We start from the raw sequence: 23,812 nt of genomic DNA, 5'->3' as shown, positions 1-23,812 counted from the left end.
CTCCGCTTCACCAGCAGTTCTCGGCGTTTCTCTGCTTCCAAGATAAGTACTCCGTATTCCGTCGCCCCCCTCGCTGCCGATCTTCAGCAGTAGTCCGAACAATTAATTTCGGTCACTCTGCTGCAAGATTAATTTTTCGTGTCGACTCCAAGTGCGAGTTTTCCTGACAACGGCAGTTGAGGAATTTTCCATTTCCTACAATTTGCAAATTTTCAATCCGTCTCCGTTTTGAACGTCGCCATATTCTTGTTATTCCGCTTTCCTCTATACATATTGGCATTTATCCGTACATCAATGTACAAAACGGTTCCGACACAAAAATAAAATTCATACATACATATGTCCATACATCGGTCTACATAAAGACATTGATTTTATTTCGCACAATAAAAGAAAAATTAATAATAAATTACTAATAATCGAAATACAGTCCGCTAACATCCACATCCATATATACACATATATTATTATATTATAAATCCATATTATATTTTCTCCATATAAAACATATATTACATATTTTCTTCCACATACATTTACATTCAACATTTTTTAAAACCAAGAAAATAAAACATAATATAATAAAGAATTAAATATTGAAACAAAATTGTGTAAGCCAGTGTCCGTCTTTTTCTGCATTTTATTGGTGCGCCTTACAAAGTTCCGCTGCCGTCGCGACATCTGCATACATACATACATACAAGAGCTTTTACATTGCCGGCAGCGCATCCCAACGAACAGTGAGTTGAGGAAAAAGGTGTCAGGTGTTCCGATCCCACCATTCCGATCGAATTATTTTTTCCTTATAATTAATATTTTTATTAATTAATAATTAACGAATTAATTGATCATTAAATACTTTTAAAGTTTTGCACTTGATTAAATATCCGCATTGTTTATTTGGTCAAATAAATTTAAATTCTCGTCGCATTTCCTCCAACTAATATTGTCTCCACTACAAATAAATTTTCCATTCTCGTCGCATTTGCTCCAATTGATATTGAGTCCGCTACACATATTTTCGATTATCGTCGCTTCTACTTCCCGCTCTTCTAGCGGATGCTTCGGCTCTGGCCGATCGTCGCATCGCTGAGCGGCCGCTCCCGCTCTCCTAGTTGTTTGATCTCCCACTTGCACTTGTACATTTAATTCCTTTTATGCCAGCAAATAAAGCGGACCGAGTCCAGAACATTTTATATTGAAAATAACCACGCCCCCCGGCCTACTACTTTCATTTCGCTTGGTGGTGATTTTCTCTTTCGTGCGGCTATTTCTACGGTGTTTTCGCTGACTGCGGCGCGGGAGTGTTTTTTAATAATTCTTGTGCTTATCCTACGGAACGGAATTAGCAAGTTTCCCCCCAGCCGAACAATATAAATTAACTCTTTAAAATGTAATATTCGCAATTGAGAGTCCATCTGTAGCTGAAATTGTTGTTGTAAGCTAGTGAAGATTATTTTTGATAGGAATAAACATGTCATTTAATAAATACACATGCTTCGTAGGTCATTGTAAATGTGGAAGCAGATTAAAGGCTGAAATATTGCCCCACCACGATAATGAACAAATTATTAAAATAGTGTGCATTGCCAGCAGTGGCAACGGATCGTGTGGAAAACGACAGCTCCGAGGGGAAACACGAGGCATGGTAGTTTCCAACTTGGAAAAGGAATCCACACATTTTTATAGAGCGAAAACAGCTTCCCATTTAATGCTATCGGAGGATGAAGTGGAACCACCTCACTTATATGCAGCTTCCGTTTTTCGTAATGCTAAATACGAAGCGGCAAAAAAGTTATATCGAAAATCAGATGCAATTGACGCCATATCTGATATAAAACGAAGCCAAGAAGGGCATGAAATAGTGCGGGACATCGCCAAGGATCCGATAAAAGTGTATATTTGGTCTCCACATCAAACGAGAGTCTATAATAAACTCAGGAAAAATAGCCGTTTGTGCATAGATGCATCTGGAGGAAGGTTCCTGGAGTACGTACAAGTAGATGGAAAAAAATCTCAGCATATTTTCCTCCATATTGCCTTTTCTCTACTCTACTGCTGGCCAGTTTGTGGTTTCATCCATGTTGACAGAGAAACAGGACATGGTTTCTGTAACGGCATGGTTACTGCGGTGGATACAAAAGGGTGCGCAGTATCCAAAGGAAGTGGTAATTTTATAAAAGAATATATTTACTTGTATTACATATATCAAGTTAACATTTATTGCAGGTGTGCGATTCGTCAAGAGCTCTTCTATCGGCTTGTTGCCTTGCATTCGCTACATATGATACAGTTGAGGCATACGCAGACGCTTGCATGTCAAACAACTTGCCAAGAACCTACATACGCATAGATGTGGCTCACTATATTAAAAATTGGGCTGATTTTTTAAAAAATGAAAAAAAGCTCGTTAAGAGATTTTATCTGTTTGGGATTGGACAGCTTATTTTGTCCACCAATCCAAAGGATGCCCGAAACATAATTAAAGCTCTTCTGATTATTTCGAAGTGCAAGACATCTGGAGATGGGGCTACATTGCTTAAAAATTCTTTAAAATTTATGGAAAATAATGGATCGCAATGTCTGGACCAAATAAACTCTATTATCACAGACTCCGAATCAACAATGCTGGATTCAGGTAAATTAATTTAATAGTCAGCAATCCGAAATATTTTATGCCTTGTTTTGGTTTTAAACCCGTTTGGGAACTAAAATTCAAGGAACTTAAGTTTTAATTTTTTAACTTATAAATATTACCAATTTTATAGGTTCTTCGGAGAATACATTCGAAGACGATTGCCCTTCAGAAAATTCATCGAGTTACCTGCTTCGTTGGGCGGCGTCAATTAGCGTGGAAGTTGATAATTTAATTAAAGACGAAGAAGGCGACGACATAAATCCTCGCGAATGCGAGCACTTTGCAATAAGGCTTATGAAGCAAATCAGGACAATTCCATTGTGGTCCTCAATTGCGCAACCGGCCTTCGGCTATGGAAGGATTCCAGCCAGCAGTGCACCAGTCGAAATCGAATTTAAATCAATAAAAAATTCGGTATTGAAGACCAGGTGCCGCATTGACCTGGCTACAGAAAAATTAATCACTTATTATGATGGAACTACAAAATTGATCGATTGTTCGTTAAAAAAAGATAATCTTACACAAAATGAAGATAAAGAATTGGCCATAGAAACTACTGAAAATACTTTGGTCCCGGATATAACTCTAAGTCCTATATTAGCAAATGTTTCCAACACCCTCTTAGACGCACCACCTGGAACTTGCATTCTGTGTAAAAAAATCTGTAAGATTGGCAAGCATATTGATGATGAGAATACTGACATAGAAATATGTGAAAGTTGCTTTGATAGCTCTCATAATTCGCCAAGAGTGGCATTAAATGGGTTTGAAAACTGGCGTGGTTTAGGTAAAACCAAACCTAAGAAAAGTCGGGCGCTATACCTTAATAAGGAAAATAATAATTATAATTACAAATTTAGAGAAAAAAAAAACGCAAAATATATATTTAAATTTATTTTTCTCAACACTTGAAGTGTACCTATTATAATGATTAGGTTTGTATATTCATATTGAATTTTTTAATGGCCTCGGCAACATTTTTTTCCTTTTCAACTAGCTCGGATTTGAGCAGCATGCGCAGTTCTTGTAGATTGGGCATTGTACGACAGTCGCGAATATTAAGCAGCGTCCTGAAGATAGTCTCCCACATCTGCCGCTGGACATAGCGCGGAAAAGCAGTTTTCGGCATCCAAACTCCACTCGTACTCCGTTCCACCACTTCCATATAGCTGCCGAAGAGCAGTACATGCATGACACCTACTAAGCCGAATAAATCGAGCTGGTACGTCCACGGCCGATTGGTGCGCATCTCAATGCACTTGGACAGCTTCTGGTGGTGCACATAATTGAATGTTTGATTGGGCGGAAAGCGCCTGGTGTCGATAGACACGCCAAAGTCTATAAGCTGCAGGCTAACCTCATTGGGATGCGCGCACAACCTAGAAGAGACACATGATTGGTAGTTCTTGTGGTGAAAGGGTACCTAGCTTAAGGTTCTTACGGTCTCATAAGCAGAAAGTTGCCCGCTTTAATATCGGCGTGAATTATGCCCAAGGCGTGCAGATGATCCACGATGTCGAGCATCTGGCAACTTAGATGCATCACAACGTACTCGTCTAGGTTCTTGCCCGTGCCACTCTTTATTTTGTTGCACACGGAGATCAGCGAACCATAATCCGAAAAGTCCGAGATATAGACACTGCAATTGTTGCCCACCAGTGCATAATCAAAGTGTGTATATGCTGAAGACTAAAAGATATAAAATGATCATTTATCTTATGTTTTGTTCTAGAGTCGTAAGTACTATTTTTTCCTGTGAAAATTACAGACTACATCGGAAGTCAAGCACTTAAATTAAGCAGGGCACGCAATCATTATAAGTGAAAACATAAAAATAAGTAAGTAAGAAGTATTGAGTGGAATTAATTGATAATTATGTCTCCTTAAAGAATAAACCTTACCATTTGCTTGCTACTTAGTCGACTGTGAACCTTGTAAGGATGCGTTTTGCTGGGGTCGGCGTCTCAGTCCGCCCAGAGTCCTCATCAGATAAATTTATTTATCTTTGAGACAGTTGAGGAGGGGTTTCATAATATTCTATTTGGGGAAAACTCGTACTCGGGTCACCGAGTCGCGTACCGTTGGCTATGCCACGACGGACGCTTATGGGGAAGATATATACGAATATGAGTATCTATAATGCCTATGTATGACTACGCTCTGGCACCATCGTAGCCAGCCCTGGTGGTACAAACTTTATGCGGGTGCCCGAAATACTCACGGCCGGCGCTGTCGTGGCCAATCCTGCCCAGAAATCTTTCTACGAAAATGCCCAGAGTACTCACGGTCGGCATAAACTGAGGTAACACTGGTGGCCCTAAATATTGTCACAGGCTTGAAATACTCGCCGACGGCACTGTCGCAGTTAATTCTGGCCAGCGAAACCTACTACGAAAATGCCCGGAGTACTCACAGACAGCAAAATCGGAGGTAACACTGGCAGCCCTAACTACTGCGCAAATGCCCGGAATACTCGCAGACGGCACTGTCGCGGCTATTTCTGGCGCGCAAATCCTACTACGAAAATGCTCGGAATACTCACAGGCAGCAAAATCGGAGGTATCACGACCAGCCCTAACTACTGCGCAAATGCCCGGAATACTCGCAGACGGCACTGTCGCGACTACTTCTGGCGCGCAAATCCTACTACGAAAATACCCGGAATACTCACAGACAGCAAAATCGGAGGTATTACGACCAGCCCTAACTACTGCGCAAATGCCCGGAATACTCGCAGACGGCACTGTCGCGACTACTTCTGGCGCGTAAATCCTACTACGAAAATGCCCGGAATACTCGCAGACGGCAGAATCGGAGGTATTACGACCAGCCCTGACTACTGCGCAAATGCCCGGAATACTCGCAGACGGCACTGTCGCGGCTATTTCTGGTACGTAATTCCTACTACGAAAATGCCCGGAATACTCGCAGACGGCAATATCGGAGGAATTACGGCTAGCCCTAACTACTGCGCAAATGCCTACTACGAAAATGCCCGGAATACTCGCAGACGGCACTGTCGCGGCTATTTCTGGCGCGCAATTCCTACTACGAAAATGCCCGGAATACTCGCAGACGGCAATATCGGAGGAATTACGACTAACCCTAACTACTGCGCAAATGCCCGGAATACTCGCAGACGGCACTGTCGCGGCTATTTCTGGCGCGCAATTCCTACTACGAAAATGCCCGGAATACTCGCAGACGGCAATATCGGAGGAATTACGATCAGCCCTAACTACTGCGCGATTCCTACTACGAAAATGCCCGGAATACTCGCAGACAGCAAAATCGGAGGAATTACAGCCAGCCCTAACTACTGCGCAGATGCCCGGAATACTCGCAGACGGCACCGGCGCGACTAATCCTGTCGAGAAAACTGCTGCGCACATGCCCGGAATACTCGCAGACGGCACGATCGGGGCTTGACACTTGTACCAATAATTCTAACACTTTGATTTCGAGTTACTTTACTTTTATTTGTCTGGATTTTTCCTTTCTAATCCCTATCTGTCCCTGTCGCACTCTTTATGCTCACCCTGCTTGCCGAAGCCAGTGTTTCTCTCTTGTCGATCGCTTGCTTCCACTTGCCGGCCACGCGTCGGTTAAATCTCGGACTTGGTGTTGTCTTCGTCGTTTTTCTCCGCTGGCTTCCAAAACTTCCAACTTTTCTCGCCGCGCACAAAATTTCAAGTCCCGGAAGTTAGTGTGGCTGTCGGTCTCGTTTCCCAGAAATCTCCCCTGTGGGATTTTATCGGGGATTTCTTCTTAGTATTTTCCATGACGTGATCGTGGTTGGTGTCCTGGCTTCGGCGGGAAGTTCAACTATTCTCCTGACTTATTCGATAGTTTTGGGTTGCCACTTAGGGCTAACTTAAAAATTATAATTATTGACTTCAAGTTTTTGTCTCTTAAACTACTGCCGTATATATATGCTTAAAACTATTGAATATGAACTTAACCTACTTAATCCTAACTATATACATATATGTAAGGAACAAAATGTGAAGGCCATAAGAGTGGGTCTTCACACCCCCCCTTTACTTTGGGGTGGGTGAGAAGATGGTGACGCGCCCACTTCGGGAGATATGGACCCTATACGACCTGCCGTCGATCTTCTCCTGGCGTCTTATATCCTTAGTTCTTGGTAATCCCAGCTCTCCCTCTATCCAAGTGCGTAGGGTGACTGGGATTTCCCTTGCGGCCGTCTCCACTCGCCACTGGGCCGGGGCCACCACCATGGAGGGTCCTAGCCGCTCCACGGGTCCGGATCGCGCTGTCGGCTCAGGGGAGCTGTCCGTCGAAGAACTTCCCCTTGACCGCGCGGTTCGACGTCGCTGGTTAGGGCGTCCAGTGTATGCAATCTCTCGTACAGCTCCGCACGGGATCTCCTCCCTGGTTCGAGGGCCTGCCTCCATTCGCTGCCGGTTGATTCTGGCCCCGTTCCCATTGGGTCGGCGTCTTCTCTTTGTTGCTGGCTGTGGTTGTGCGAAGCCAGTGTTGCTGCCGTGTGCCCGGTCGCGGTTCTCCTGATGTATGGCTGCCCGTGCCCGGGCTGCTTGGCCCGATGTGCTGGGGCCATCTTGGAGCACCTCGCCGCTGAGTCGTCGAGTGTCGGGGTTCGGCGGTGGTGCAGCCGCCCGTGCTCTCGCTGCTTGGCCCGATGTGCTGGGGCCGTCTAGGAACACCTCGCTGCTGAGTCGTCGGGTGTCGTGGTTCGGCGGTGGTGCAGCCGCCCGCGCCCTCGCTGCTTGGCCCGATGTGCTGGGGCCGTCTAGTAGTGCCTCGCCGCTGAGTCGTCGGGTGTCGTGGTTTGGCGGTGGTGCAACCGCCCGCGCCCTCGCTGCTTGGCCCGATGTGCTGGGGCCGTCTAGGAGCACCTCGCTGCTGAGCCGTCGGGTGTCGTGGTTCGGCTGTGGCGCAGTTGCTGTTGGCATATTCTTCCTGACCATGGTGCGGGGGCTGTCGTAGGGGCCTGGCCCGAACAGCTCTTGGTACGACGGCGGTGGAGTTTCTGGACGTGGTGGTACCTCCCTCCACAGGGGCGTGCTTCTGTCGTCGGAGTCAGAGACCTCAATGATCTCCTCCGTGGTGGCGCTGGACAGTCGGGTTCGCGCTGTGGCGAACGACCGGGCCGTGGTTTCCATTTCGTCGGCACTGGAGATGTCCTCGTACCGTGGCGGTGGGTTGGGCATCTCAGCGGTCGTCCTGGCCACTTCCCTGATGGAAGGCAACATGGCGTCCCGGTCAGACCTGCGGGGCAGTGTGACCTCGGCGGAGGAATTACCCGAGCTGGGTAATAGTGCGTCGCCAGAGGATCCGCTCGATCCGGGCAGTAAAGCGTCGGGTGAGGATCCGCCCGAACTACCTGCGGTGGTGCCGCTTGATGTCTCGCTGCTTGCATCGCCGGTAGTAGTTGGTGCTGCGGTGTCAGCACGGGGTCGCTGCCGTGGCGGGCTCGGGTTACGGTAGCCCCCAAATCTTCCGTCTGGTTCCACTTCTCCCAGTGGGTCCCCTGGTGCGATGCAGAGATCGAGGACATCGTCCAGGGAGAGGCCGGTGGCCTCAGCCTCCAGGATCAGCTGATCCGGTTCCCAGAGTGGATCGCTCAGGAGGTCTCGTATCGAAGTATCCAGCGTCTCCTGCATCTCCGCATCGCTGTCCGTATCCACGGTGCCCGTCACTGGGCGTCTCGGGTCTCTTGAACTCATGGCACTGCGGGTAAAGAAACTTAGTATATCTTAAATATTGGATATCCCTATGAGTGCGAATGACTAAACTAAGCCTAGCTCCTTCCTATGTAACTCGTGTTTTCTTAGTCTAACAAGGTTTTAGTGATAGTAGATAATAAAAAAAAGTTTTGAGTGGCCAGTCATTGAATTCCCCTCGATGGGGAGGGACGTTGGGTAGTCGCGACTACCAGCAAGTGGCCCCTTTTCTCAAGACTTGGTCCCCTCGGCGGCAGCGGGTGGCTCGTCGTCGTCGGTATCCTCGTAATGGTATTCCTTTATGTCCCCTAGTCCGGCTGTGCGTCGTCGTCGACTCCCAGGCACCTGTAATTGTAAGAGATTAGGAGACAGGAACTTGTGAACCTTGTATGGTCCATCGTATTTGGCCGCCAGCTTTGCAGTGAATCCCTCTGAAGCCTTGGATAGTACGTGGCGGCGGAGGAGTACCAGTGATCCCACGGCCGGTCGCCATTCCCGGCGTCGGAGATTGTAGTGTCGTCTTTGTTCGTTGGATGCTCGCTCGCTGTTGTCTTTGACGATCCGGAACAATTCCTGCATCTGTTCCGCCTTCTTTCCTGGTGGTGGCTGATTCGACGTGTGACTCGGCGTGGCTTGATCGAACAATGTATTGGGTAGTCTCGGTTCCCTCCCTTGCATGATGAAGGCAGGGCTGAATCCGGTGGTGTCTGAAACGCTTGAGTTTATGGCCAGCGAGAGTTCGGGAAGTAGCTCGTCCCAGGTGTTTTGCTCAGCTCCATCCAAGTACAGGGCCAGCATTGTCTTTATGGTCCTGTTTGCCCTTTCCGTTGGGTTCTGTTGTGGCGTGTAGGGGGCTGTGTGCTGAAGTTCCATCCCAAGATTTTTGCAGAATGTTTTAAACGACCGGCTGGTGAACTGGGTCCCGTTGTCACATACGAATGTATGTGGAACGCCAAAGCGACTCAGAATCCGATTCCGGAACGATCGTTCGAGATGGGGTGTCGTCGCTTTCCGGAGTGGGACTAATTCTACCCATTTGGTGAATGCGTCCAAAAATACCAGTAACATGGTATTTCCATGACGAGAACGTGGAAACGGACCCATGAAGTCCGCACATACTACGCTGAATGGTTCTTTGACTTGGCGTGTTGACATCTGGCCGGCGGGTTTAAGTTGGCTTACCTTGTATTTTTGGCAGGTGGGGCACCGTCGTACATACTTGGTGACTTCCCTGAAGAGTCCTGGCCGGTAATACTTTTGCGCTACGCGTTTGCTGGTTTTCCGTGTCCCGAGATGTCCAGCTGTCGGATGATCGTGGCACTCCTGTAGGACTCGTTGTCGGTACTCCTGGCCAACGCATAGCTTCCACGGAACCTGGTCTTCCTCCTGGGGTGTATTCCCCGTCATTCGGTACAGCTGGCCTCCTTCGATCCGGTAGTCTGGAAATTTTCCCGGTTCCTGAGTTACTTGAAGTATCATCTTGCGCACCCATTTGCATTGCGATGGCTCTACGTTGGCTTGTTGTACTGTGTCCAAGGGCTGACGGGAAAGAGCGTCGGCTACTATGTTGAATTTCCCTCGTCGATACTGAACGTCGAACTGATATTGTTGTAGTTCGAGGGCCCATCTGGCGATTCGTCCGGTTGGGTTGTCGATTGAGTTTAACCATTTAAGCGCCAGATGATCCGTCACGACTTCGAACCAATATCCTTCCAGGTAGCAACGCATTTTGCGAATGGCCCATACGATCGCGAGGCACTCCTTTTCTGTTACTGAGTAATTTTCCTCGGCTCGGGTTAATCGTCGACTGGCATAAGCTATGACTCGTTCGACACCGTCGATGCTTTGCAGTAGGACTGCTCCTAACCCGTGATCGCTAGCGTCGGTTTGCAGGGAAAACTTCTGCGTAAAATCGGGACACGCAAGTACTGGGGCTTCGGTGAGTCGGGTTTTTAGAGTCTCGAAAGCTTGCTCCTGTTCCGTGTCCCAACTCCATTTCCTGCCTTTCCGGAGGAGCGTGGATATCGGTTCTACGATGGCTGCAAAGTTCGGGACGAAACGGCGGTACCACGACGCGACACCGAGGCAGCGTCGCAATTCACGGACATTCGTAGGCGGTTGTAGTTCGCGAATCGCTGCGATCTTATCAGGATCAGTGTGGATCCCTGACTCGCTTATCACGTGACCCAGGTATTTTAGACTCCGCTGAAAGAAACTACATTTGTCTCGGTTGAGTTTCAGGTTAGCTTGTCGGAGTCGCCTAAATACTTCGCGCAGGTTTTCGATGTGTTCGTCGAGAGTCGTTCCGATAACAATGATGTCATCTAAGTACGCGAAGGCTGAAGGTTCTAACTCCGGGCCTATGACGCTATCGAGAGCTCTTTGAAATGTCGCGGGAGCTGAATGTAACCCGAATGGCATCACCTTCCAGTGGAAGAGGCCTCGTCCCGGGACGGTAAAAGCGGTGTGTTCCCGACTGGCAGGCGCGACCGGAATTTGCCAGTATCCACTCTTAAGGTCGAGAGTGGAAATGAATCGCGCGTTCCGTAAACGTTCCAGTATGTGATGAATTCTGGGTAGGGGGTACGCGTCGGGGACTGATCGCGCGTTCAGTTGTCGATAATCCACGCACATTCGGATATCGCCTGTCTTTTTCCCGACTAGTACTATTGGTGCACTATGAGGGCTTTTTGATGGCTCGATCCGTCCATCCCGCAAGAGTTCATCTACTTGTTTGTTTATAACCGCTTGCATTGCTGGATTTTTAGGGTAATATCGCTGCTTAATGGGCTTGTCATCCCTCATAACAATGTGATGTTCCGCGATATTAGAAGTGCCCGCCAGATGGTCAAATTTATCTAATTCGGTCTGCAGAAAAGCACTCACCCTCGGATCCATGGTGTCCGGTGCCGCTGTTAAGCTCGTGTTGGTGTCGATGCTGGCTAGGCTTTCCTCTCTTCGGATGTCCGTTGATGTTGATCCGTCAGGCCTAACGCCGTCTTCGCCTTCCACAATTGGTTCTCGGAACCGGACTTTCCTAGTTGGTAGAGGTGTCTCTGGTCCTTGTCGGAAAGGATTCTGTTGTCGAGCGGTCTGGCTGCTGGTAGGCAAGGCCGAAGTCCAGCTAGGTTGGGCCTCCCTTACCATCGGGTCTCCGTGTCGGTTCCGATTCCGTCTGGCACGATTCGGTCGTCTGTGTTTGACTGTGGGGGTCTCCTTAGTGTCCTCGTTGCTCCTGGATATTCCGGGGGGATCAGCCACGCACTCCTCGTTCGGTGCGTCGTTCCTCGCCGACATCTCCGGGTTTTCCTCGTTGCTTCGCAGGATTCCAGAAGGAGCAGCCACGCACTCCTCGTTCGGTGCGTCGTTCCTCGCTGAATTTTCCGGGTTTTCCTCGTTGCTTCGCAGGATTCCAGAAGGAGCAGCCACGCACTCCTCGTTCGGTGCGTCGTTCCTCGCTGAATTTTCCGGGTTTTCCTCGTTGCTTCGCAGGATTCCAGAAGGAGCAGCCACGCACTCCTCGTTCGGTGCGTCGTTCCTCGCTGAATTTTCCGGGTTTTCCTCGTTGCTTCGCAGGATTCCAGAAGGAGCAGCCACGCACTCCTCGTTCGGTGCGTCGTTCCTTGCTGAATTTTCTAGATTTTCCTCGTTGCTTCGCAGGATTCCAGAAGGAGCAGCCACGCACTCCTCGTTCGGTGCGTCGTTCCTCGCTGAAATTTCTAGATTTTCCTCGTTGCTTCGCAGGATTCCAGAAGGAGCAGCCACGCACTCCTCGTTCGGTGCGTCGTTCCTCGCTGAAATTTCTAGATTTTCCTCGTTGCTTCGCAGGATTCCAGAAGGAGCAGCCACGCACTCCTCGTTCGGTGCGTCGTTCCTTGCTGAATTTTCCGGGTTTTCCTCGTTGGTTCGCAGGATTCCAGAAGGAGCAGCCACGCACTCCTCGTTCGGTGCGTCGTTCCTTGCTGAATTTTCCGGGTTTTCCTCGTTGCTTCGCAGGATTCCAGAAGGAGCAGCCACGCACTCCTCGTTCGGTGCGTCGTTCCTTGCTGAAATTTCTAGCTTTTCCTCGTTGCTTCGCAGGCTTCCAGAAGGAGCAGCCACGCACTCCTCGTTCGGTGCGTCGTTCCTCGCTGAAATTTCCAGATTTTCCTCGTTGCTTCGTAGGATTCCAGAGGGAGCAGCCACGCACTCCTCGTTCGGTGCGTCGTTCCTCGCCGACATCTCCGGGTTTTCCTCGTTGCTTCGCAGGATTCCAGAAGGAGCAGCCACGCACTCCTCGTTCGGTGCGTCGTTCCTTGCTGAATTTTCCGGGTTTTCCTCGTTGCTTCGCAGGATTCCAGAAGGAGCAGCCACGCACTCCTCGTTCGGTGCGTCGTTCCTTGCTGAAATTTCTAGCTTTTCCTCGTTGCTTCGCAGGCTTCCAGAAGGAGCAGCCACGCACTCCTCGTTCGGTGCGTCGTTCCTCGCTGAAATTTCCAGATTTTCCTCGTTGCTTCGTAGGATTCCAGAGCGAGCAGCCACGCACTCCTCGTTCGGTGCGTCGTCCCTCGCTGAAATCTCCGGATTGTTTTGTTCCTCGCTGGTCAATTCTGCCCTCGAATCCAATTGTAAGTGTTCTCCTCCGCAGCTAATGATGGCCTTGATGCCACAAAGGAAGTCGATTCCCAATAGTATGTCATCTAGCACCGTGGGCATCACTAGCAAGAACAGTTTTACCTGCTGTTGGCCCAGGTGAATGGTTACTACAAGGCCCCTAGTGAGGTCTCGGTGGGATCCATCCGCCAATCGGATCCGGGTGCGAATCTCTCGCCAGTCTCTTCCTCTTCCGATCTGCGCCGCCCGTTGTTCGCTAATGAAACTTCGGGTGGCTCCCGTATCCAGGGTGGCCTTAAACGTGTTTCCTTTGATGCGGACCTGCGCCTGGATCCGGCCCTGCTTTAGTCTTAGTACTTGGCTTATTGGCTTGGGGAAACTCCCGGGTTCCTCGGGCGATCCCCGCCTGCTCGAGGCCCGTAGCCGTTTCCCGATCTGCGGCAGCATTCCACGGTGCGAAGGCCACGTCTGCCACAGTCCCAGCAGAATAGAACTTGCGGCTGTCGGCATTCCCTTTGGAAATGGCCACTTTCCCCACAATTCCTGCAGGCGTTGAGTGCGTTGATCGGGGCTTCTGATTCCGGCATTATGGTCCCATGCTGTATCTCGGCTCCTGGTCCGTTCGGCCCCTCCGGGTTTGGGGGTGTGTGTACTCCTATCGGACCACCTGTAGATCCTCGGTGGGGTGCCCTGAATCCTTCGCGTTCCTGATTACCCATTTGGTTTCCTTGTCCTCGACTTCTTACGATCTCGAAGTTTACCACTAGTTGTGTCAGCTCGGCTAGCGTGTGAAAATCCTGACGCCGTGTGTACAGTTGGTACTCCGGCAACATATTTTCGTACACGCGCTCCAGTTCTTGCGCCATGGTGTATCCCGCTCGTTGCATGAGTATGCGGAGATCGATCAAGTAGAATTTGAACAGCTCACCTGGTCTCTGTGTATGCGTCCGTATCTGGTCTTCCAGCCTTTGGAAGTACCGTGGCGGTAAGAAAAATTCCAGAAACTCCTTCTTAAAAGTTTTCCATGTCGTGCCCTGCAGTCTGCTCGTTCGGAACCAGCTCTCTGCCCTTCCGGTTAGGAGCACTGGCATTGCCTGGGGTAGGGCCCTTAGATCGACCTGATACGTGGCTGCTCTTTCTTCCATGTGTTCCATAAATCGGAGTGGGTCGCCAGATCCATCAAAAGTAAGCCCCCATCGGGCCATCTTGTCCACCAATGTGGCGCAAGAGGTGCCTTCAGGTCGCGCGCTACGACGTTCGTCCACTTGTAGCAGCGACACCAAATTAGGAGCCGAATTGGTCCGTGGCAGCTGAAGGGTGTGACTCCTGCAGTCGCCCGATACCTTTTCGCCCGTAGGTTCAACCATGACGGTAAGCGGCGATTTTTGGTCGGGAGTAACGGCATTCCCGTATGCCGCTTCCATTTTCGCCAATTGTCCTTGCGTTTCTGGCGACAGATCCTCCCGCTTCGAAAATTCGCTGAGTCGTTGGCGTAATTCCTCGACGGTTCCAACGCTACTTAGCCCGAACGCGGCGGTCAGGGTCTCGAGTTCCTGTTTCCGACGATACGAGATCCACTTGACACCCATTACGTGAGGGTATGTACGCGTGACGTTTGGATTCTCGACGATGGCACCAAAAAAAAATTCAAATATTGTTTCGATGACCACGGACTACTGTGTTGTTTTTCGTTTGAAATGCCAGCCGCGAATGTTTAATTAATTAATTTTTTTATCCGTATGATGCACGTGGTTCACGATTTTTAATTGCACAATGCACGCGGTTTTATTCTTCGGCGACGAACGACTGTACTTGTTTTGCACGATGCTCACGATAAATAAAAAAATGTTCTTGTTGTTTGCTGGTCTTGACCGATGTTGACTGCTTGAGCTCTCACGAACGACTGTCCCGATTGCGATGAGTTCTCGTTGTTATATACCCGATGGCGGCGCGATCACGTTGCTTCTCGTCGGTTTTCGTTCGAACTCACGCACGTGGTTCTCTGCTTACTATGGGTATTATGAGCGTGCGATCTCAGAGGTTAGGTGGAGCCCTTTTTGTACTACTGTTACTACTATTACTACTTCTTTTGTTAGTATCTCCCCATTAAAATTCTTTTTCGTGTTTTCGGATATATTTTATTTATTTTGCTGATTCCGAATTTTCCAATTTAACTTTTCTCTCAATGCATTCGAAATTTCTGCTCAACAACAAAATGTAACAAAATTTCTCCCAGAATTTTCTCTGTGTATTTTCCCCTTGACAGAAATTTTCCCAGTGGTGGAGAATAAAATGATCTAGTGGTTCTTTAGGCCACGATGGTTGGAATTTTCCCCTTAAGTTTCCTCAACTAGTCCCTGCTCGGGCGCCAATCTGTAAGGATGCGTTTTGCTGGGGTCGGCGTCTCAGTCCGCCCAGAGTCCTCATCAGATAAATTTATTTATCTTTGAGACAGTTGAGGAGGGGTTTCATAATATTCTATTTGGGGAAAACTCGTACTCGGGTCACCGAGTCGCGTACCGTTGGCTATGCCACGACGGACGCTTATGGGGAAGATATATACGAATATGAGTATCTATAATGCCTATGTATGACTACGCTCTGGCACCATCGTAGCCAGCCCTGGTGGTACAAACTTTATGCGGGTGCCCGAAATACTCACGGCCGGCGCTGTCGTGGCCAATCCTGCCCAGAAATCTTTCTACGAAAATGCCCAGAGTACTCACGGTCGGCATAAACTGAGGTAACACTGGTGGCCCTAAATATTGTCACAGGCTTGAAATACTCGCCGACGGCACTGTCGCAGTTAATTCTGGCCAGCGAAACCTACTACGAAAATGCCCGGAGTACTCACAGACAGCAAAATCGGAGGTAACACTGGCAGCCCTAACTACTGCGCAAATGCCCGGAATACTCGCAGACGGCACTGTCGCGGCTATTTCTAGCGCGCAAATCCTACTACGAAAATGCTCGGAATACTCACAGGCAGCAAAATCGGAGGTATCACGACCAGCCCTAACTACTGCGCAAATGCCCGGAATACTCGCAGACGGCACTGTCGCGACTACTTCTGGCGCGCAAATCCTACTACGAAAATGCCCGGAATACTCACAGACAGCAAAATCGGAGGTATTACGACCAGCCCTAACTACTGCGCAAATGCCCGGAATACTCGCAGACGGCACTGTCGCGACTACTTCTGGCGCGTAAATCCTACTACGAAAATGCCCGGAATACTCGCAGACGGCAGAATCGGAGGTATTACGACCAGCCCTGACTACTGCGCAAATGCCCGGAATACTCGCAGACGGCACTGTCGCGGCTATTTCTGGTACGTAATTCCTACTACGAAAATGCCCGGAATACTCGCAGACGGCAATATCGGAGGAATTACGGCTAGCCCTAACTACTGCGCAAATGCCTACTACGAAAATGCCCGGAATACTCGCAGACGGCACTGTCGCGGCTATTTCTGGCGCGCAATTCCTACTACGAAAATGCCCGGAATACTCGCAGACTGCAATATCGGAGGAATTACGACTAACCCTAACTACTGCGCAAATGCCCGGAATACTCGCAGACGGCACTGTCGCGGCTATTTCTGGCGCGCAATTCCTACTACGAAAATGCCCGGAATACTCGCAGACGGCAATATCGGAGGAATTACGATCAGCCCTAACTACTGCGCGATTCCTACTACGAAAATGCCCGGAATACTCGCAGACAGCAAAATCGGAGGAATTACAGCCAGCCCTAACTACTGCGCAGATGCCCGGAATACTCGCAGACGGCACCGGCGCGACTAATCCTGTCGAGAAAACTGCTGCGAACATGCCCGGAATACTCGCAGACGGCACGATCGGGGCTTGACACTTGTACCAATAATTCTAACACTTTGATTTCGAGTTACTTTACTTTTATTTGTCTGGATTTTTCCTTTCTAATCCCTATCTGTCCCTGTCGCACTCTTTATGCTCACCCTGCTTGCCGAAGCCAGTGTTTCTCTCTTGTCGATCGCTTGCTTCCACTTGCCGGCCACGCGTCGGTTAAATCTCGGACTTGGTGTTGTCTTCGTCGTTTTTCTCCGCTGGCTTCCAAAACTTCCAACTTTTCTCGCCGCGCACAAAATTTCAAGTCCCGGAAGTTAGTGTGGCTGTCGGTCTCGTTTCCCAGAAATCTCCCCTGTGGGATTTTATCGGGGATTTCTTCTTAGTATTTTCCATGACGTGATCGTGGTTGGTGTCCTGGCTTCGGCGGGAAGTTCAACTATTCTCCTGACTTATTCGATAGTTTTGGGTTGCCACTTAGGGCTAACTTAAAAATTATAATTATTGACTTCAAGTTTTTGTCTCTTAAACTACTGCCGTATATATATGCTTAAAACTATTGAATATGAACTTAACCTACTTAATCCTAACTATATACATATATGTAAGGAACAAAATGTGAAGGCCATAAGAGTGGGTCTTCACAACCTTCAGGGTAATGTAGAACTCCCAGTAGTTGGTTGGCCGCTCCTGCCTTAAAGCCACCTTCTTCCCGGTCTTAACGTGTTTTCCCGTGTAGATAGTTCCGTACGAACCTTTGTCAAGCATCTTGACCACTTCAAACTGCTCGCCATTCACCTCCACTTGGGCATTGGGACGCAGACGTTTGACATGGCCCACCAATTGGCAGTGCGGTAGCGTCTCGATGTACTGTGAGAAGTCAATTTCGTCCAGCAGGGAACCAATGAGGTCTATGTTAAAGGGGTTTATGTTGTTATCGGGGACCGTTTGGATCACGACTGACTTGTCTGTGTTTAACTTGGGGTGTACGAAATGATCTCGCGGAAGTGTTTCACTATCATTATCATTATCAGAATGGCTCCAGGAAGGGTGCGATTGCTTAGGCGTTAGCGGCGTGGACTTGTAATAAATGCTCAGGTCTCCGTTGTCATCTCGCTCACCCTCTCCCTCAGCTGTGACAGCTGGTGGATTTGAAACTACGGGCGAAGGAAGCAGCGTGGAATTCTTGATCATGCTAATGTTAGTAGCAAACATCTCCGTGGCAGCATTTAGTTCGAAGAAGTTATCGGAGTGCCCTCCACTACTCTTTGATTGGCTTGAGCTGGGAGAATCGCTGGCGAACTTCAGAGTTCCCGAGGATAACGGAAGTTGTGGCGGACAGCTACTCAGCTCTGTGCAATCATTCATGAACGAAGCGATCATGTGCGATGGTCCTACAGTCTCCGGCTTCTTAGCTGCTTCCTTATGCACTACTGACTGCTGCGTTTCGGGCACCGTGCAGTCCAAGGAAAAACTGCAGCCCATGGGTGGTTTTGGCTTTATCATCTCTGGCTGTGTCTCGTCGAGGACGAGATTCTGGCTAAAAAAGATTTTGGAAATGTGAAGGATTACAGGAGTTGTCCTGCTAACTTGATATCAACTTAGCAGGGCAACTTTGCGTTTTTAAAAAATAAAAAAAAAATATTAAAAATTGAGCAACAAATTTAGTTCTTTCACGAATAATTAACGAATAATAAACGGCAAATTCTGGCAAAAAAATATTTGGGAAATGTGAAGGATTACAGGAGTTGTCCTGCTAACTTGATATCAACTTAGCAGGGCAACTTTGCGTTTTTAAAAAATAAAAAAAAAATATTAAAAATGGAGCAACAAATTTAGTTCTTTCACGAATATTTAACGAATAAAAAACGGCAAATTCTGGCTAAAAAAGATTTTGGAAATGTGAAGGATTACAGGAGTTGTCCTGCTAACTTGATATCAACTTAGCAGGGCAACTTTGCGTTTTTAAAAAATAAAAAAAAATATTAAAAATGGAGCAACAAATTTAGTTCTTTCACGAATAATTAACGAATAATAAACGGCAAATTCTGGCTAAAAAAGATTTTGGAAATGTGAAGGATTACAGGAGTTGTCCTGCTAACTTGATATCAACTTAGCAGGGCAACTTTGCGTTTTTAAAAAATAAAAAAAAAATATTAAAAATGGAGCAACTAATTTAGTTCTTTCACGAATAATTAACGAATAATAAACGGCAAATTCTGGCTAAAAAAGATTTTGGAAATGTGAAGGATTACAGGAGTTGTCCTGCTAACTTGATATCAACTTAGCAGGGCAACTTTGCGTTTTTAAAAAATAAAAAAAATATATTAAAAATGGAGCAACAAAGTTAGTTCTTTCACGAATAATTAACGAATAATAAACGGCAAATTCTGGCTAAAAAAGATTTTGGAAATGTGAAGGATTACAGGAGTTGTCCTGCTAACTTGATATCAACTTAGCAGGGCAACTTTATGTTTTTAAAAAATAATAATAAAAACTTGAGCAACAAATTGTATTCTTTCACGAATAATTAACGGATAATTAACGGCAAATTATGAGAAAAAAAAATTTGGAAATGTTCAAGTTTACAGGAAAAAAGGATAAAAAATTGAACGGCAAATTTTTTCTTTCACGAATAATTAACGGATAATTAACGGCAAATTATGGTATAATCAAAATTTTGAAAATCCAAAGTTGCCCTGCTAACTTGATGCACATCTAAAAGTAGATAAGAATATGTTGAAAAACAACAAAGTTATAATTTTTGTCCTATTCATTTTCCTATCGTTCCTATGGCAGCTATAAGATATAGTCGTCCGATTTTCATGAAATTTATACCAAAGTTTTAGAATAATAAAATAAGCTTATATCCCGGAGTATATGAAAAAACGTTGAAAAACGAAGTTATAGTTATTTTTCCTATTAATTTCCCGATCGTTCCTATGGCAGCTATAAGATATAGTCGTCTGATTTTCATTAAATTTTTACCGAAATTCTGAAATAATATAAAATGGCGATATCTAAAAAATGGTGCATACATGTTGATAAACAGCCAAGTTATAATTTTTTTCTAAAAATTTATCGATCATTTGTATGGGAGCTATATGATCCGGCCCGTTCCGACATATATAGCAGTGAGAGTATATAGAAGACTATATGCTAAGTTTCATTCAGATAGCTTCAAAACTGAGGGACTAGTTTGCGTAGAAACGGACAGACGGACGGACGGACAGACGGACATGGCTAGATCGACTCGGCTGTTGATGCTGATCAAGAATATATATACTTTATAGGGTCGGAAAGGTCTCCTTCACTGCGTTGCAAACTTCTGACTGAAATTATAATACCCTGCAAGGGTATAAAAATACTGCATACTTTACTTAATAACTGGTAAAACATTCAAATTGTAAAGTTGCGCTCTTCAGAAAAAATTTAAACAAATCGGTAAACCCCTTAAATTTATTGTCTTTTGCGTTTAATCACTTAAATTCTTCCAACCAAATATCTCAAACGCTTTGATTAAAACAAAAAAAATCAAAAATATATCATAATAAAAAATAATATTTTTATGTAATTCCCAATATTTAATATGTGAATATTCGTAGGGACCTTTGTAAGAAGGACGTGTAAATTGTTAATACAAACATTGGATACTTTCAGATGGGTGGCCCTAGCACCAGCCGCATACAAAATTCTGATCGTAACGTGGAGGTTTTCAGAGACGAGAACGGCGCCATGCTGTCTGTGGTGTCTCAAGAGGTGAAGACAAGCCACACCTCGATCGTCGAGGCAGCTCGCGGGATAGAAAATCTCAAGGATATACATGTCGACGAGTATGCGTTTCCACCCATCACCAACTACGAACGACGCTTTGACAAGCCCTTTCGATTTCCCCCCAATTTCGTGGCTAAGAAGAACGACCCGTGGTGGGGCACAGGTGGGGAGCTCAGAGGAATACGCCTCTACCCAAACTTCGCCACCGCCTCCAAGCCGCAAGCGCTGGACGAGCTAGACAAGTATTTTAAACCACCGAAAGTGCCCAACATTCAAGTCGATTTCGACCAACTGTATAACGACGATGAGCAGACAGAGTACCAACAGGAGGAGTTGCTGGCAGCCAAGTGGCGGCAGAAACGACATCTTACAGTCATTCTTCCTCCAGAAAGTCAATGATGCCGCGCAGAGAGGATCGCGCGGAGGTAACGGAACCGGCAGCCCTAGGAGACGATGCTCCGGCACGTCGTCTGATGTCTTGCGTCAACCCGCTGCCTCATCGCAACCGCCTGTTACGACCGAGCAGCCCAAGGTGTATATAATTGAGGATCCCGGTTCAACTGCAGGTGTTAAATTTGCTGTGCCAGATCCGCCTCTGCGTACCATAGAGATTTACCAGGACCCAGATGAGCTAGAGTCTGCGCCCGTAACTGAAGCACTGGCTTTTGACGCAGATGAAACGTGCTCTACGCAAGTGTTTAACATGTTCATAAAATCTCATTGCATAAGTACGCCGAAGAGCCCGCAGAAGCAGGAGCTGTCGCCGACGGAGGAGCCCGCTTCCTCTCCCACCTCGACCGAGTCTCCGGTGGATTCGCGCTCACCCATGTTACGCAAACAGCTGTCGACCATCTTGGAGACCTCGGAGCACGGCACTCAAAGTTCGGCGGCCACTAACGCCACTACTAAGTCGACCATTACCTCAACTTCTTCTTCCCCCGGCTCTCGCGCTACACCCACTCTGACCGCCACCCCTGGACCACTGAGGCAGCAGCGCCTGCCTGGCCTTGATAGCTCCACAGTTAGTGAGGAACAGAAGAAGAGGGCAGGCGATAATTTTTCGCGCCGAGAGCTTTGGGAGCAAAATGCTCCCAGCGTGCCGATGATGAAATCGCTGCGTTTCCAGGAGGATAAGACTGAGACGATTCCTAGAGCTCTGCCCTGCTTCCAGGAAGACAAAACCGAAACGTTGCCGCGACTACCTGTCGGTTTACCAGAGTGCGCGATAGCAGCTGGACAACTGACACCGCCGAAGATTCCAACGCTCGATGACGGTGACCTTTGCGAGCTCTTTGCAAAGACGCCGCCAAAGATGAAGATGTTTGGCTCTTCCATTTCACAGGACGCTTCGCGGCGTATCCTCCTCCTCCTGGAAACGCAGCGATTTCATCATCGGCACGCTGGGAGCATTTTGCTCCCAAAGCTCTCGGCGCGAAAAATTATCGCCTGCCCTCTTCTTCTGTTCCTCACTAACTGTGGAGCTATCAAGGCCAGGCAGGCGCTGCTGCCTCAGTGGTCCAGGGGTGGCGGTCAGAGTGGGTGTAGCGCGAGAGCCGGGGGAAGAAGAAGTTGAGGTAATGGTCGACTTAGTAGTGGCGTTAGTGGCCGCCGAACTTTGAGTGCCGTGCTCCGAGGTCTCCAAGATGGTCGACAGCTGTTTGCGTAACATGGGTGAGCGCGAATCCACCGGAGACTCGGTCGAGGTGGGAGAGGAAGCGGGCTCCTCCGTCGGCGACAGCTCCTGCTTCTGCGGGCTCTTCGGCCTACTTATGCAATGAGATTTTATGAACATGTTAAACACTTGCGTAGAGCACGTTTCATCTGCGTCAAAAGCCAGTGCTTCAGTTACGGGCGCAGACTCTAGCTCATCTGGGTCCTGGTAAATCTCTATGGTACGCAGAGGCGGATCTGGCACAGCAAATTTAACACCTGCAGTTGAACCGGGATCCTCAATTATATACACCTTGGGCTGCTCGGTCGTAACAGGCGGTTGCGATGAGGCAGCGGGTTGACGCAAGACATCAGACGACGTGCCGGAGCATCGTCTCCTAGGGCTGCCGGTTCCGTTACCTCCGCGCGATCCTCTCTGCGCGGCATCATTGACTTTCTGGAGGAAGAATGACTGTAAGATGTCGTTTCTGCCGCCACTTGGCTGCCAGCAACTCCTCCTGTTGGTACTCTGTCTGCTCATCGTCGTTATACAGTTGGTCGAAATCGACTTGAATGTTGTGCACTTTCGGTGGTTTAAAATACTTGTCTAGCTCGTCCAGCGCTTGCGGCTTGGAGGCGGTGGCGAAGTTTGGGTAGAGGCGTATTCCTCTGAGCTCCCCACCTGTGCCCCACCACGGGTCGTTCTTCTTAGCCACGAAATTGGGGGGAAATCGAAAGGGCTTGTCAAAGCGTCGTTCGTAGTTGGTGATGGGTGGAAACGCATACTCGTCGACATGTATATCCTTGAGATTTTCTATCCCGCGAGCTGCCTCGACGATCGAGGTGTGGCTTGTCTTCACCTCTTGAGACACCACAGACAGCATGGCGCCGTTCTCGTCTCTGAAAACCTCCACGTTACGATCAGAATTTTGTATGCGGCTGGTGCTAGGGCCACCCATCTGAAAGTATCCAATGTTTGTATTAACAATTTACACGTCCTTCTTACAAAGGTCCCTACGAATATTCACATATTAAATATTAGGAATTACATAAAAATATTATTTTTTATTATGATATATTTTTGATTTTTTTTGTTTTAATCAAAGCGTTTGAGATATTTGGTTGGAAGAATTTAAGTGATTAAACGCAAAAGACAATAAATTTAAGGGGTTTACCGATTTGTTTAAATTTTTTCTGAAGAGCGCAACTTTACAATTTGAATGTTTTACCAGTTATTAAGTAAAGTATGCAGTATTTTTATACCCTTGCAGGGTATTATAATTTCAGTCAGAAGTTTGCAACGCAGTGAAGGAGACCTTTCCGACCCTATAAAGTATATATATTCTTGATCAGCATCAACAGCCGAGTCGATCTAGCCATGTCCGTCTGTCCGTCCGTCCGTCTGTCCGTTTCTACGCAAACTAGTCCCTCAGTTTTGAAGCTATCTGAATGAAACTTAGCATATAGTCTTCTATATACTCTCACTGCTATATATGTCGGAACGGGCCGGATCGGACGATCATATAGCTCCCATACAAATGATCGATAAATTTTTAGAAAAAAATTATAACTTGGCTGTTTATCAACATGTATGCACCATTTTTTAGATATCGCCATTTTAT

The 23,812-nt window shown here is 47.5% G+C and overlaps 2 protein-coding genes and 1 long non-coding RNA gene across 3 annotated transcripts; 1 reads left to right on the top strand and 2 right to left on the bottom strand.

Moving 5' to 3' along the window:
- The first annotated feature begins 842 nt into the window (after positions 1–842).
- Positions 843–3,510, top strand: LOC138929271 (uncharacterized). Its single transcript, XR_011445683.1, has 4 exons — positions 843–1,438; positions 1,506–2,168; positions 2,230–2,638; positions 2,769–3,510. It is a non-coding gene; the product is annotated as an uncharacterized lncRNA (long non-coding RNA).
- A 59-nt stretch (positions 3,511–3,569) lies between these two features.
- LOC138929223 (uncharacterized) lies at positions 3,570–23,149 on the bottom strand. The gene is made up of 6 exons (XM_070288543.1): positions 22,664–23,149; positions 21,881–22,626; positions 17,415–18,306; positions 4,540–4,569; positions 4,080–4,327; positions 3,570–4,017 (listed from the first exon to the last, which is right to left on the bottom strand). Exons 1-6 carry the CDS (start codon positions 23,147–23,149, stop codon positions 3,570–3,572), a joined length of 2,850 nt encoding a protein of 949 aa, XP_070144644.1.
- LOC138929078 (AF4/FMR2 family member 1-like) lies at positions 6,679–17,347 on the bottom strand. Its single transcript, XM_070288043.1, has 2 exons — positions 16,919–17,347; positions 6,679–8,353 (listed from the first exon to the last, which is right to left on the bottom strand). Exon 2 carries the CDS (start codon positions 8,347–8,349, stop codon positions 6,679–6,681), a length of 1,671 nt encoding a protein of 556 aa, XP_070144144.1. The 5' UTR covers positions 8,350–8,353; positions 16,919–17,347.
- Positions 23,150–23,812: the final 663 nt, after the last annotated feature.

This window comes from Drosophila kikkawai, chromosome X (assembly GCF_030179895.1).
Source record: "Drosophila kikkawai strain 14028-0561.14 chromosome X, DkikHiC1v2, whole genome shotgun sequence".
Classification (NCBI taxonomy): domain Eukaryota; kingdom Metazoa; phylum Arthropoda; class Insecta; order Diptera; family Drosophilidae; genus Drosophila; species Drosophila kikkawai.
This window is presented reverse-complemented; position numbering and strand designations above follow the sequence as displayed.